This window comes from Leptonychotes weddellii, unplaced genomic scaffold, assembly GCF_054177405.1.
Source record: "Leptonychotes weddellii isolate Sample4059 unplaced genomic scaffold, ASM5417740v2 HiC_scaffold_990, whole genome shotgun sequence".
Lineage (NCBI taxonomy): Eukaryota > Metazoa > Chordata > Mammalia > Carnivora > Phocidae > Leptonychotes > Leptonychotes weddellii.
The window spans coordinates 1-10831 of NW_028071360.1; the positions used below are offsets into that span (position 1 = coordinate 1).

General features: G+C 35.1%; 1 protein-coding gene across 1 annotated transcript; it reads left to right on the forward strand.

Annotated features, from left to right (window-relative positions):
* Positions 1–1476: 1476 nt before the first annotated feature.
* MAT2B (methionine adenosyltransferase 2 non-catalytic beta subunit) lies at positions 1477–10629 on the forward strand. The gene is made up of 6 exons (XM_081811737.1): positions 1477–1705; positions 1898–2050; positions 5279–5472; positions 6441–6554; positions 6921–7092; positions 9973–10629. Exons 1-5 carry the CDS (start codon positions 1576–1578, stop codon positions 7089–7091), a joined length of 762 nt encoding a protein of 253 aa, XP_081667863.1. The 5' UTR covers positions 1477–1575; the 3' UTR covers position 7092; positions 9973–10629.
* Positions 10630–10831: the final 202 nt, after the last annotated feature.

Sequence of the window (10831 nt, forward strand, 5' to 3'; positions counted from 1 at the left end):
CACTCCAGCAACCCTCAGTTTGTTTCCTGCGATTAAGAATTCCTCATATCAGTGAGGTCATATGATACATGTCTTTCTCTTTTTGACTTTATATACTGTATTCTTACAATAAAGTAAGCTAGGGAGAAGAAAATCTTACTGTAAAAATACATTTACAGTACTGCATTTATTTTTTTTTTAAATCAGCATATAAGTAGACTTATGTAATTCAAACCCATGTTCTACAATCAACTGTATAGTGCACTTTTTTTTTTTTCCTGTAAGCATGGGAAAGTATATGCAGTCCTTAAAAAGATTGGGTTGAAATATAGGTTGACAAAACTTGGAAATTTTATAAAAAGCTTTTGTTTGTGAGGTTCTCTTGTTAAGTACAACTTTATATGCAAATGCCTTTTTAATATTATCTGTAAACCTTACAACACTGCAAAGTAGATATTATCGTTTCCATTTTAGAGATGACAAACGCTCAGGTTAAATAACTTGTTGACCATTGGTACAGAAAAGTTACTGAAAAATTTAGGTTCTGTTCTACCTCTGATCAAATTGAGAGTTAAAGTTCTTTTCAATAATGTCCAAGGGACACCTGCATCAGAATCACTTGGGGAACTTGTTCTTTAGGTCTCACTCCCAGAGATTTTAATTCAGTAAGTCTATGTGGGGCCCAGGACGTTTTAAGATGCACTCCAGATGAGGCACATTCAAGTTTTAAAACAACTCTAAGATTATGCTTCTTCAGTAGTTGTTAAGGAAGGAGATAGTTCGGTATGTTTGTACATTAGCCCTGCCTGTCAGTGGTTTTACCAATCTTCGCCTTGGTTCATCTTCTCTGGGAAGTAGATGCCCCTTCTTTACAAAGGATCCTGAGCATTCCTCTGTCTTTAATTTAATTTTTTTTTTTTAAGTAAGCTTTAGGCCCAACATGAGGCTTGAACTCACTACCCCAAGATCAAGAATCGCATGCTCTACTGACTGAGCCAGCCAGGTGCCTCCTTTCCTCTGTCTTGATGTCTGTCACATAATACTGAAACAGTCTCTTTACATGTTCTTCTTTTCCAGCAGATGATGAAATCCTTGCTCCTTGCACAGTGCTTAGTATACAGGCGACATACTAAATGCTCAACTGGGAATATAGTTTTTATGGATAGTTGACATTCTTTAAATGATTGGTCTAAGAGATTTGAATTTATGAATTTAATTTGAAATTGGTATTCTTTTAACATACATTAATTAAGTATTTAGGTCATATTAATTACATAAATGTTAGCTCTTTTCTCCCATCTAAATTAGAGAATAAAGCTTATTTTGATTGAGAAATAATATTTGTTGACACTGAGTTTGTCTGGTTTTGCCTAGGGATTACTAAATTGCTCTTTCCTTTTCAGGGCCTACATTTATTTTAAGGAAGTTTGAAACTTGAAAAAGGGAAGCATGACGAAACTATTACAGCGATTCTAAAAAAAATTACGATTCTTTAGTTGAAGGAATGTCAATTTAACAAACCTTTTTTATGAATTGAGTTACTGTTGGAAGGCTGTAGCTCCCCTATTTTACTCCTTTTGCGTTAAAAATACATCAATGTTTAACTTCCAGCCCCATGTCATAGTACACTGTGCAGCAGAGAGAAGGCCAGATGTTGTTGAAAATCAGCCAGATGCTGCTTCTCAACTTAATGTGGATGCTTCTGGGAATTTAGCAAAGGAAGCAGGTAATGATGACTTTATAAAATCTTTGTAAAATATTAAATAATTGCTGAGTTTATAAAGATTAAAGTTTTCTAGATCACTTATAAGAGATTTGTTTATATATGATGAATAAGCTATTATAAATGCCAGTACAGAGTGATGTTCTGTAATAATTTAATAGATTCTTTTCTTTCTTTTATGTCTGTCTTTTTTAGCTTTAATTGGAGCATTTCTAATCTACATTAGCTCAGATTATGTATTTGATGGAACAAATCCACCTTATAGAGAGGAAGACGTACCAAGTCCCCTAAATCTGTATGGCAAAACAAAATTAGAAGGAGAAAAGGCTGTCCTAGAGAACAATTTAGGTAAGACACAATTTCTTTAGCCCCTGATAGTTTTGATTGTTTTGATATATATATATGGAGATGATATATGATATATAAATGATATATATATATGGAGATGTATAGATCTAGGTATATATATGATATGCTACATATGAAAACTATATATAAAATTTTGAAGCAATTAGTCAAGGAGCATAAATCATTGGAGAAAAATTAGAGAATATAGTTAATAAAAAAGAAAAATAAGAATTTTATTTTATTTTATTTTATTTTTAGATTTTATTTATTTGACAGAGAGAGACACAGCGACAGAGGGAACACAAGCAGGGGGAGTGGAGGAGGGAGAAACAGGCTTCCCACTGAGCAGGGAGCCCGATGCGGGGCTCGATCCTAGGACCCTGGGATCATGACCTGAGCCAAAGGCAGACACTTAACGACTGAGCCACCCAGGCGCCCCAAAAAATAAGAATTTTAGAAATCAAGGGCACCTGGGTGGCTCAGTCGTTAAGCGTCTGCCTTTGGATCAGGTCATGATCCCATGGGGTCCCTGCTCTGCGGGAAGCCTGCTTCTCCCTCTCCCCCTCTCCCTGCTTGTGTTCCCTCTCTTGCTGTCTCTCTCTCTCTCAAATAAATAAAATCTTTAAAAAAAAAAAGAATTTTAGAAATCATTAAGAATTTATGAATCCTTCCAGACTTTTTCCAGTATCAGTATATACATGCATGTCATTATATAAGGGTACCTGGCTGGCTCAGTCAGTAGACCACGTAACTCTTGATGATCTTGGGGTCGTGAGTTCAATCCTCATATTGGGTGTAGAACTTACATTTTAAAAAAAAAAAATGTTACTGTATAAAGGAAAAAAATCTTATAGTATAAATATTTGTAATATACTTTGGAAAAACAGGTCCATATCATTTCTTCTAGATTGAGGTATTTGTTTTTTTTGTATGGTTTTTGAATTTTTTTTTTTTTTTTTAAGATGAGAGAGGGAGAGGTTGTGGGGGAGGGGCAGATGGAATAAGAGAGAGAATCTCAAGCAGGCCTCATAACCATTGTAGAGCCCAACGCGGGGCTTGATCTCACAACTCTGAGATCATGACCTGAGCCGAAATCAAGAGTCAGACAACCGGCTGAGCCACTTAGGTGCCCCGGTTTTTAAATTTCTATTTGTATGGCTCTTCTTTTCCCTGTGTTTGTGTATACATACACATAAGTATATGTGCTAATATAAAATGTATACCCTTATTGAAAAAAATTAAAAAGAAATCAAAATTGTAAAGGGTGGAAGTTCTTTTATAATGCTGCCTCCGAGAAGCACCGGATATGGTTAGGTAGGAAAGCACTTTTTTTGAATTTGTAAAAATGGTGGATTTCGTTTTATAACCTGGTACCCCCCCATATTTTGTATTTCAGTGCATATTGAGTCATCTCTGGGTTATCTTTTTCCTATCAGTGGCTGCATAGTACTTGATTTAATGATTCCTTGCACTGCCTTACACTATACAGTCTTTAAGAAGCATCCTCTAGTATAGACACCATACTTACAGGCATTTAGATTCCAGGTGTTTTTTGTTTTTTGGTGTTTTTTTTTGGTATTATAGATTATTCTGCAGGAATCATCCTTGAATACCTATCTATACATGTTTTTCCAATATGTTAATTTAATTAAAAAGTTGTTAATTTTCAGTTAAAGTGTTAATTATCCAAAGTCTGTTGTAACTGCTCAGTAGGGACCAACATAAAATCTGAAAACTCATAATTCCTTAATCAGTGGTTTCTTGAATTATGTGGTGAAACACTCACCTAACTTTATTCACCACTTGTTAAGGTGTCATGTGCTGTGTGTGTGTATTTTTTTTCACCGAACTTGTTGAGAATTAGTTGAAATTCACCCCAAAATATTTCACCATGTTGTTTAAAAAAAAAAAGATAAAGATTTATTTATTTATTTATTTATTTATTTATTTTGGGGTGGGGGGAGTAACAAAGGGAGAGAATCTTAAGCATACTTGCACTGAGCAGAGCCCTATGCGGGGCTTGATCACACAGTCTGAGATCATGACTGAACCGAAACCAAGGGTCAGAGACTCAACAGACTGAGCCACCCAGGTGCCCCTATGCAATTTATCTTCTAACAAGAATGTTCTCTACATAATTACAGTGTAGTTATCACACTCAGGAAATTTTTTTTTTATGTTACGTTAATCATCATACATTACATCATTAGTTTTTGATGTAGTGTTCCATGGTTCATTGTTTGCATATAACACCCAGTGCTCCATGCAGTATGTGCCCTCTTTAATACCCATCACCAGGCTAACCCATCCCCCACCCCCCTCCCCTCTAGAACCCTCAGTTTGTTTCTCAGAGTCCATAGTCTCTCATGGTTCATCTCCCCCTCCGATTTCCCCCTCTTCATTTTTCCCTTCCTACTATCTTTTTTTTTTTTTTTAACATATAATGTATTATTTGTTTCAGAGGTACCGGTCTCTGATTCAATAGTCTTACACAATTCACAGTGCTCACCGTAGCACATACCTTCCCCAGTGTCTATCACCCAGCCACCCCATCCTCCCACCCCCCACCACTCCAGCAACCCTCAGTTTGTTTCCTGAGATTAAGAATTCCTCATATCAGTGCACACTCAGGAAATTTAACATTAATGTGATGTTATACTATATCATCTATGTAGGAATTTTCCCACTTGTCTCAATAATGTCCTTCACTGCATCTTTTTAATCTAGGATTCAATCAAGGATCTCTCATTGCATTTAGTTGTCATGATCAGTTTAATTTCTTCATTATTATGGTTGTTGAAAATAATATATAAAAATACCCCAAATGACAAGAGACCTTTAAAAATATTCAGTATGATAGTTGTTAAATGGGCATTATTATAGGTGAACTGTGTCATTTTGGTATACTGCAAGTTTTCTACAACAGTATTTTTTTTTTTTTAATTTTATTTATTTGAGAGAGGAGAGCGCGTGCACATGAGCACAAGCATGGGGAGCAGCAGAAGGAGAGGGAGAAGCAGGTTCCCTGCTAAGCAGGGACCCTGACGTGGTGTGGTTCAATCCCAGCATGCTGGGATCATGACTTGAGCCTCAGGCAGATGCTTAACCGACTGAGCCACCCAGGCGCCCCACTATGACAGTATTATTTAAATCCACATACTTTCATTTTATATCAAGACTTCAGAACCAGTCAGCTTTAAAAAATTACCCGTTTTTATTAATTCCTAGGAGCTGCTGTTTTGAGAATTCCTGTTCTGTATGGAGAAGTTGAAAAGCTTGAAGAAAGTGCTGTGACTGTGATGTTTGATAAAGTGCAGTTCAGTAACAAGTCAGCTAACATGGACCACTGGCAGCAGAGGTTCCCCACACATGTCAAAGATGTAGCCACTGTGTGTCGCCAGTTAGCAGAGAAGAGAATGCTGGTGAGAATCTTTGGAAGGAAGAGTTCTTAACTTCCCCCCACAAGTGAAAGTCAAAGTGTTTTTGCTTTCTTTATTGTTGTATGTAATAACGTATATCTTTATAATAATATAAATAAATAAATACCGGGTTTAAAGCTTTTTTAAAACTACAAGGTGACCAAACAAAAGTAGTTTTCAGATAGTAGGCTATATTTATGAATAGTAAAAATATTATGCTCTTGTGTTTGAATTTTTTTCTCACATACTGTGGACGCTGTCATTCTTCTCTTGCAAGATGACTAAAATCTTGTATTTTTTCTTTGGATGACAGAATAACGTCTTTAAGAAATTATTCTGTTTAAGATTTATGTAGTGCCAACGAAGACTCTCCATAGGAATTTTTAATTTCAGCCGTTTTAAGAATGATTTGTAATTTTTTTTTTTAGATATTGAAATAGGAGTTAATATCAGACATTTGAAAAGATTGCGACTAACTAGAATATTAATAGAAAGATGAGAGACTGATTTATTTTAGAATGTTAACAATAGGTTGTCCATAGTTTTTAACACATAAAAATTTATGTTTTAAATATGTACTATGGAACTATTTAAGGATGTCATGCCTAATTAGCTCATACTGCAAAATGGTTCTATTACGTTTTGGTTTTATTAGTATAATTAAAAATACTCATTAAATTGGCTTGTGTTTCCATAAAAATCTGTACTCATTCTTAGGATACCCACTAAAAATTTGGAGCCACTTATATTTTTATTAAAAAAAAATAATTCTTAAGCCTCAATTCTAGAAATTGCTTCTTAGGTTTAGCTGGGTATATTTATAGGAATTTGATTTTAGATATCTCGTGGGGAGCATTCCAGAAGGGAGGGATGCATTTTAATTCCTGGACTTTTAAATTAGCTTTTTTTTGTTTATTACTCCACTCAACTCAAAAAGTTAAAACTATTTTGAATTTTTATGTCTTTATTAGGATCCATCAATTAAGGGAACCTTTCACTGGTCTGGCAATGAACAGATGACTAAGTATGAAATGGCATGTGCAATTGCAGATGCCTTCAACCTTCCAAGCAGTCACTTAAGACCTGTAAGTACATGGTGTTTAAAACCTCACTTGTTGAAAGCCCAGATCTGTCAGTATAGTATGTATTACTGATAAAACTTTCTTGTTGCTTTGAAAATATTGGATAACTTCATTTTTTGGTACTAATTAAAGTGAACTTTGTATGTTGGTGGTTTATATTGTTACTTATCTCTAAATTATCATTTATAAGGAAGCCCATGAGTATTGGTGAAGTTTATAGGAAAAGTACTGTCTTGATAATTTATTTGTGTATTTTTCCAGTGATCAAATCAGATTTTCAGTGAACGGCAAAGTGAAATAGAGATTATAAAGCTGCAACATAGGCTTTTCATTTACTTTTAAATTTTTTGCTTTTATTTTTCTTTAAAGATAACTGACAGTCCTGTCTTAGGAGCACAACGTCCAAGAAATGCTCAGCTTGACTGCACCAAATTAGAGACCTTGGGCATTGGCCAGAGAACACCCTTTCGAATTGGAATCAAAGAATCACTCTGGCCTTTCCTCATTGACAAGAGATGGAGACAAACGGTCTTTCATTAGTGTATGTGCAGTTTGTTTTTTTTTTTATTGAGAAGTATAGTATGTGGCACTTTTTAAAGAAAAAAGGAAATAGTTTTGTATGAGTGCTCTTTAATTGTGACTCATGATCTTTCAGGTAAATGATGCTCTTGCACTAGTGAAATTGTCTAAAGAAACTAAGGGCAATAATGCCTCATTTGAAGTAATGATTTTTCTTTTTATCATTTTGTTCTGGCTTAACTTTGTTTGAGTATAGTGAATTATGATTCTTAAATATTTACGAGCCAGGATGAGACAGATCTACTGTAGACTTTTTCTTGGATGAAATGCATTATTCATTCCTATAACCTCTACATTTTCAGGACTTTTTGCAACTGTTGACCTTTTTATGTTTTAAAGTGAGTTAAATAGTATGAAAATCATTGGTGTTCATTATTTGCATTGCTTGAGCTCTGATCAAAATGTTTGAAGAAAGAAACTTTATTTTTGCAACTTATGTGCAGTTTTTAAGCTTGAGATATTTCAACATGTTATGTATATTGGAACTCCTGTAGCTTGATGCCTCCTGCTTTTGTAGCAGTGTATGGTGAGCACTTGACAGAGAGAGTATGTGTGTATGTGTATGTGTTTTTTTAATATGTGTAAAACTGTCCTTTTCACTCTATGTCACTAAGTGATATTTCATATCTGTGGTTATACTAATAATGATGGGCCTTATAAGTCTTTTGGCCATTCAAAAATAATAATAAATATGTACTGCTGGCATGGTAATGCTTAGTTTTCTTTTATTTACTTTTTAAATGTAAGGACCAAACATCTAAACTGACTGGTATTTTGTTGCTTTAATTTTTAAAAATTATATTCTTATGTAACATCTGATGCCTATATATAGTTAATATCTATCGAGATATAAATAATAAAAATGAACCCTGGTGAACTCCACTTGAGACTTAGAATGTTATAGATACTGTATCTTCCTGTGCCAACTGAGTGTTTTTAAACTAAAAATAACTATGTAATCTTGCTACATATTTACATTGAATGTTCCTTCTGAAGAATGCAGAGTATTTGAATGTATTATCTATTCAGAGTAACATTGAGGTGACCTTAGCCTCAAGGATATTTTTGATCCTTAATAAGGAATCAGCATGGTGGAATGAAGTGTATAACTTGGCTTCTATTCAGGGGTCAGTGTGAACCCTGGTTTTAGATTTTCTTTTTTTTTTTTTTTTTTGGTTTTAGATTTTCTGATACCACTTCTGGGGTATCCTTTCCCTAGGTTATGATTTTATCCTCCATTGGACAAAAAGTATTTGTTTCTTTTTTTTTTTTTAAGATTTTATTTATTTGCGAGAGAGAGAATGAGAGAGAGAGGGCATGAGAGGGAGGAGGGTCAGAGGGAGAAGCAGACTCCCTGCTGAGCAGGGAGCCTGATGTGGGACTCGATCCCTGGACTCCAGGATCACGACCGGAGCCGAAGGCAGTCGCTTAACCAACTGAGCCACCCAGGCGCCCCAAAAAGTATTTGTTTCTTAAGTTCCTAATTTACTTACAGTTTGAGGTTTAGAGAGAATCAGGTTTCGATGATTTGTTTAAAGCACCAATTCCCAAACCATGTTATATTTTATAATTAGGGAAATTTTAGTGGTACCTTGACCCCTAACCTGGACTCACTGAAATAGAACTTCTGGAATTGAGACCTGCTAATCTAGTTTTAAATTTTCCCTGGATGCTTCCAAAGTAGCCAGCCTGGCATTTCCATTTGGCAACCACTGGATTAAAGCTTTTTCTTTTTTTTTTAAGTTACTTCATTGCACATAGTACAAAATTGAAGTTTCAGAGTAAAAAACCTTTCTCATTCTTCTCTAGCTACTGGTTTTCCATCTGTGGAAGAAACAATGTAGATCAGATCCTAGTATGTTTCTGCAGGCACTCTGTATAGTAAGAATACACTCATTACATATGTGTGTGGACATACATGTATGTCACCATCCCTTCTTTATACAAATAGTATAATATACACTTTTCTGTACTTTTAAAAAATTTAATATACCTTAGAATTTATTCTGTATTAGTTATAATGAATGTCTATATTCTTTTTTTTTTTTTTTGCCATTCACTTTGAAATTTCTATCTTTTTTTTTTTTTAAGATTTTATTTTTAAGTAATCTCTACATCCAACATGGGGCTCGAACTCACAACCCCGAGATCAAGAGTTGCATGCTCCACCAACTGAGCCAGCTGTGAGCCCCTGAAATTTCAATCTTAACAGAAAAGTTGTCAAAATAGCACAAGAATGTCTGTATTCCCCCTTCCATATTTCCCAGTTATCAACATTTAGCTACATTCATCCTATCATTTTCTCTTTCTCTTTATATACACACACAAAGTATGGTTTTTTTTCGTGAGCTATTTAAGAGTAGTTGCAGACCTGATTCCTAATCACTCACCTACTATATAAGCCTCAGTGTATAATTTCTAAAAATCAGGATGCTCTTCCACATGACCCCATAATAACCATCAGAATCAAGAAATTAACATTGATACAATCTCCAATCCATAGACCCCGTTCACATAAGTTGTGCCAGTAACGTCCTTTATTAAGTCTATCCAGTCCAGGATTACTCATGGCATTTCTTACCATTTTACTTCAGCTTCAACCTGCAGCAGTTACTCAGTGTTGTTTTCTCGTTCGTGATCTTGACTTTACTGACCTCTCTCTTTAAAAGAAACATTCACATTGACACTTAACAATGCCAGTATTGCTCCATTCTTTTTTGTGTAGCTCCATTCTCTGTCGGTGAGAAATCTAGCTCCCGTTATTCTTAATATGCTTACTAATTGGCTCAAGTCATCTGTAAGAACCATTCTGATCAGAGTTTTCCTGCTACCCTCATCACAGACCTCCATGAGCCAGTTGAGCATCCCTGACCCCTGCGCCATGGCCCTGATGACAGTGACCGTGTCAGTCACTGTACCTAGTAGAGGCCACCAGCCCATGCGGTGTACTGCACCAACAGCCACAGAAGCTACCACATACCTGCTTGCAGAGCACCAAAGAGAAGACACTAGGTATTCTTTCATGCAGTATATATTCCATTGTATCAGTGAACGAACCCCAATTTATTTATTAGTTTCTTAATGATATACTTCAGGTTGTGTGGAATTTTAGAGCATGCTTTTAATGAGCCCAATGTATAACACATTCAAGTTTGTGAGACTTTCTCTTCTACTGTATATCCACAGATTATACCTATAATCTCACAGGTATATATTCCACAGGTCCTGGATGTATCAGTCTGTGGTGTAAGAATGAATTTAGGAAAAAATCATTACCAAAATAGGAAAAGAGCTTGATCTGTAGACCTGAATGTATGAAGTATAGAATGTATATTAAATATTTCTCCGACTATTTTTGTTATATGTTTAAACCACTGTCTTATGTAGTTAAAGGTATTTGCTTATTTGGGGTTTTAATACAAAATAGTAATCATTTCAGCCACTTTCAGAAGGAAATAGGAAATATTCAACTGTCCAATAAAACCTTTGGGAGAAATTACTGTTGGAGTCTAAATTCTATCTCTTTGCAAACCAAATCCTATCATTAGCAGTAAATAAGGCAGCAGATTTTAATTCAACTGTGTAGATTAATCCAGAGAGAATTTTCTGACTTGAGGGCAGTATTACATATAGCGATTAAGAAACAGTCAAATCTGGATTCGGATGTGGTTCCACCACTTGCTTCTGGCAAGTTATTTTTC

What these genes read in the sequence shown, in the direction of transcription:
- MAT2B (XM_081811737.1), top strand. Translation starts at nt 1,576, where the DNA reads ATGTTTAACTTCCAGCCCCATGTCATAGTACACTGTGCAGCAGAGAGA. An exon ending in GAATTTAGCAAAGGAAGCAG is followed by an intron (nt 1,706 to 1,897) that starts GTAATGATGACT and finishes TGTCTTTTTTAG; the next exon opens with CTTTAATTGGAGCATTTCTA. An exon ending in CAAGCAGTCACTTAAGACCT is followed by an intron (nt 6,555 to 6,920) that starts GTAAGTACATGG and finishes TTTTCTTTAAAG; the next exon opens with ATAACTGACAGTCCTGTCTT.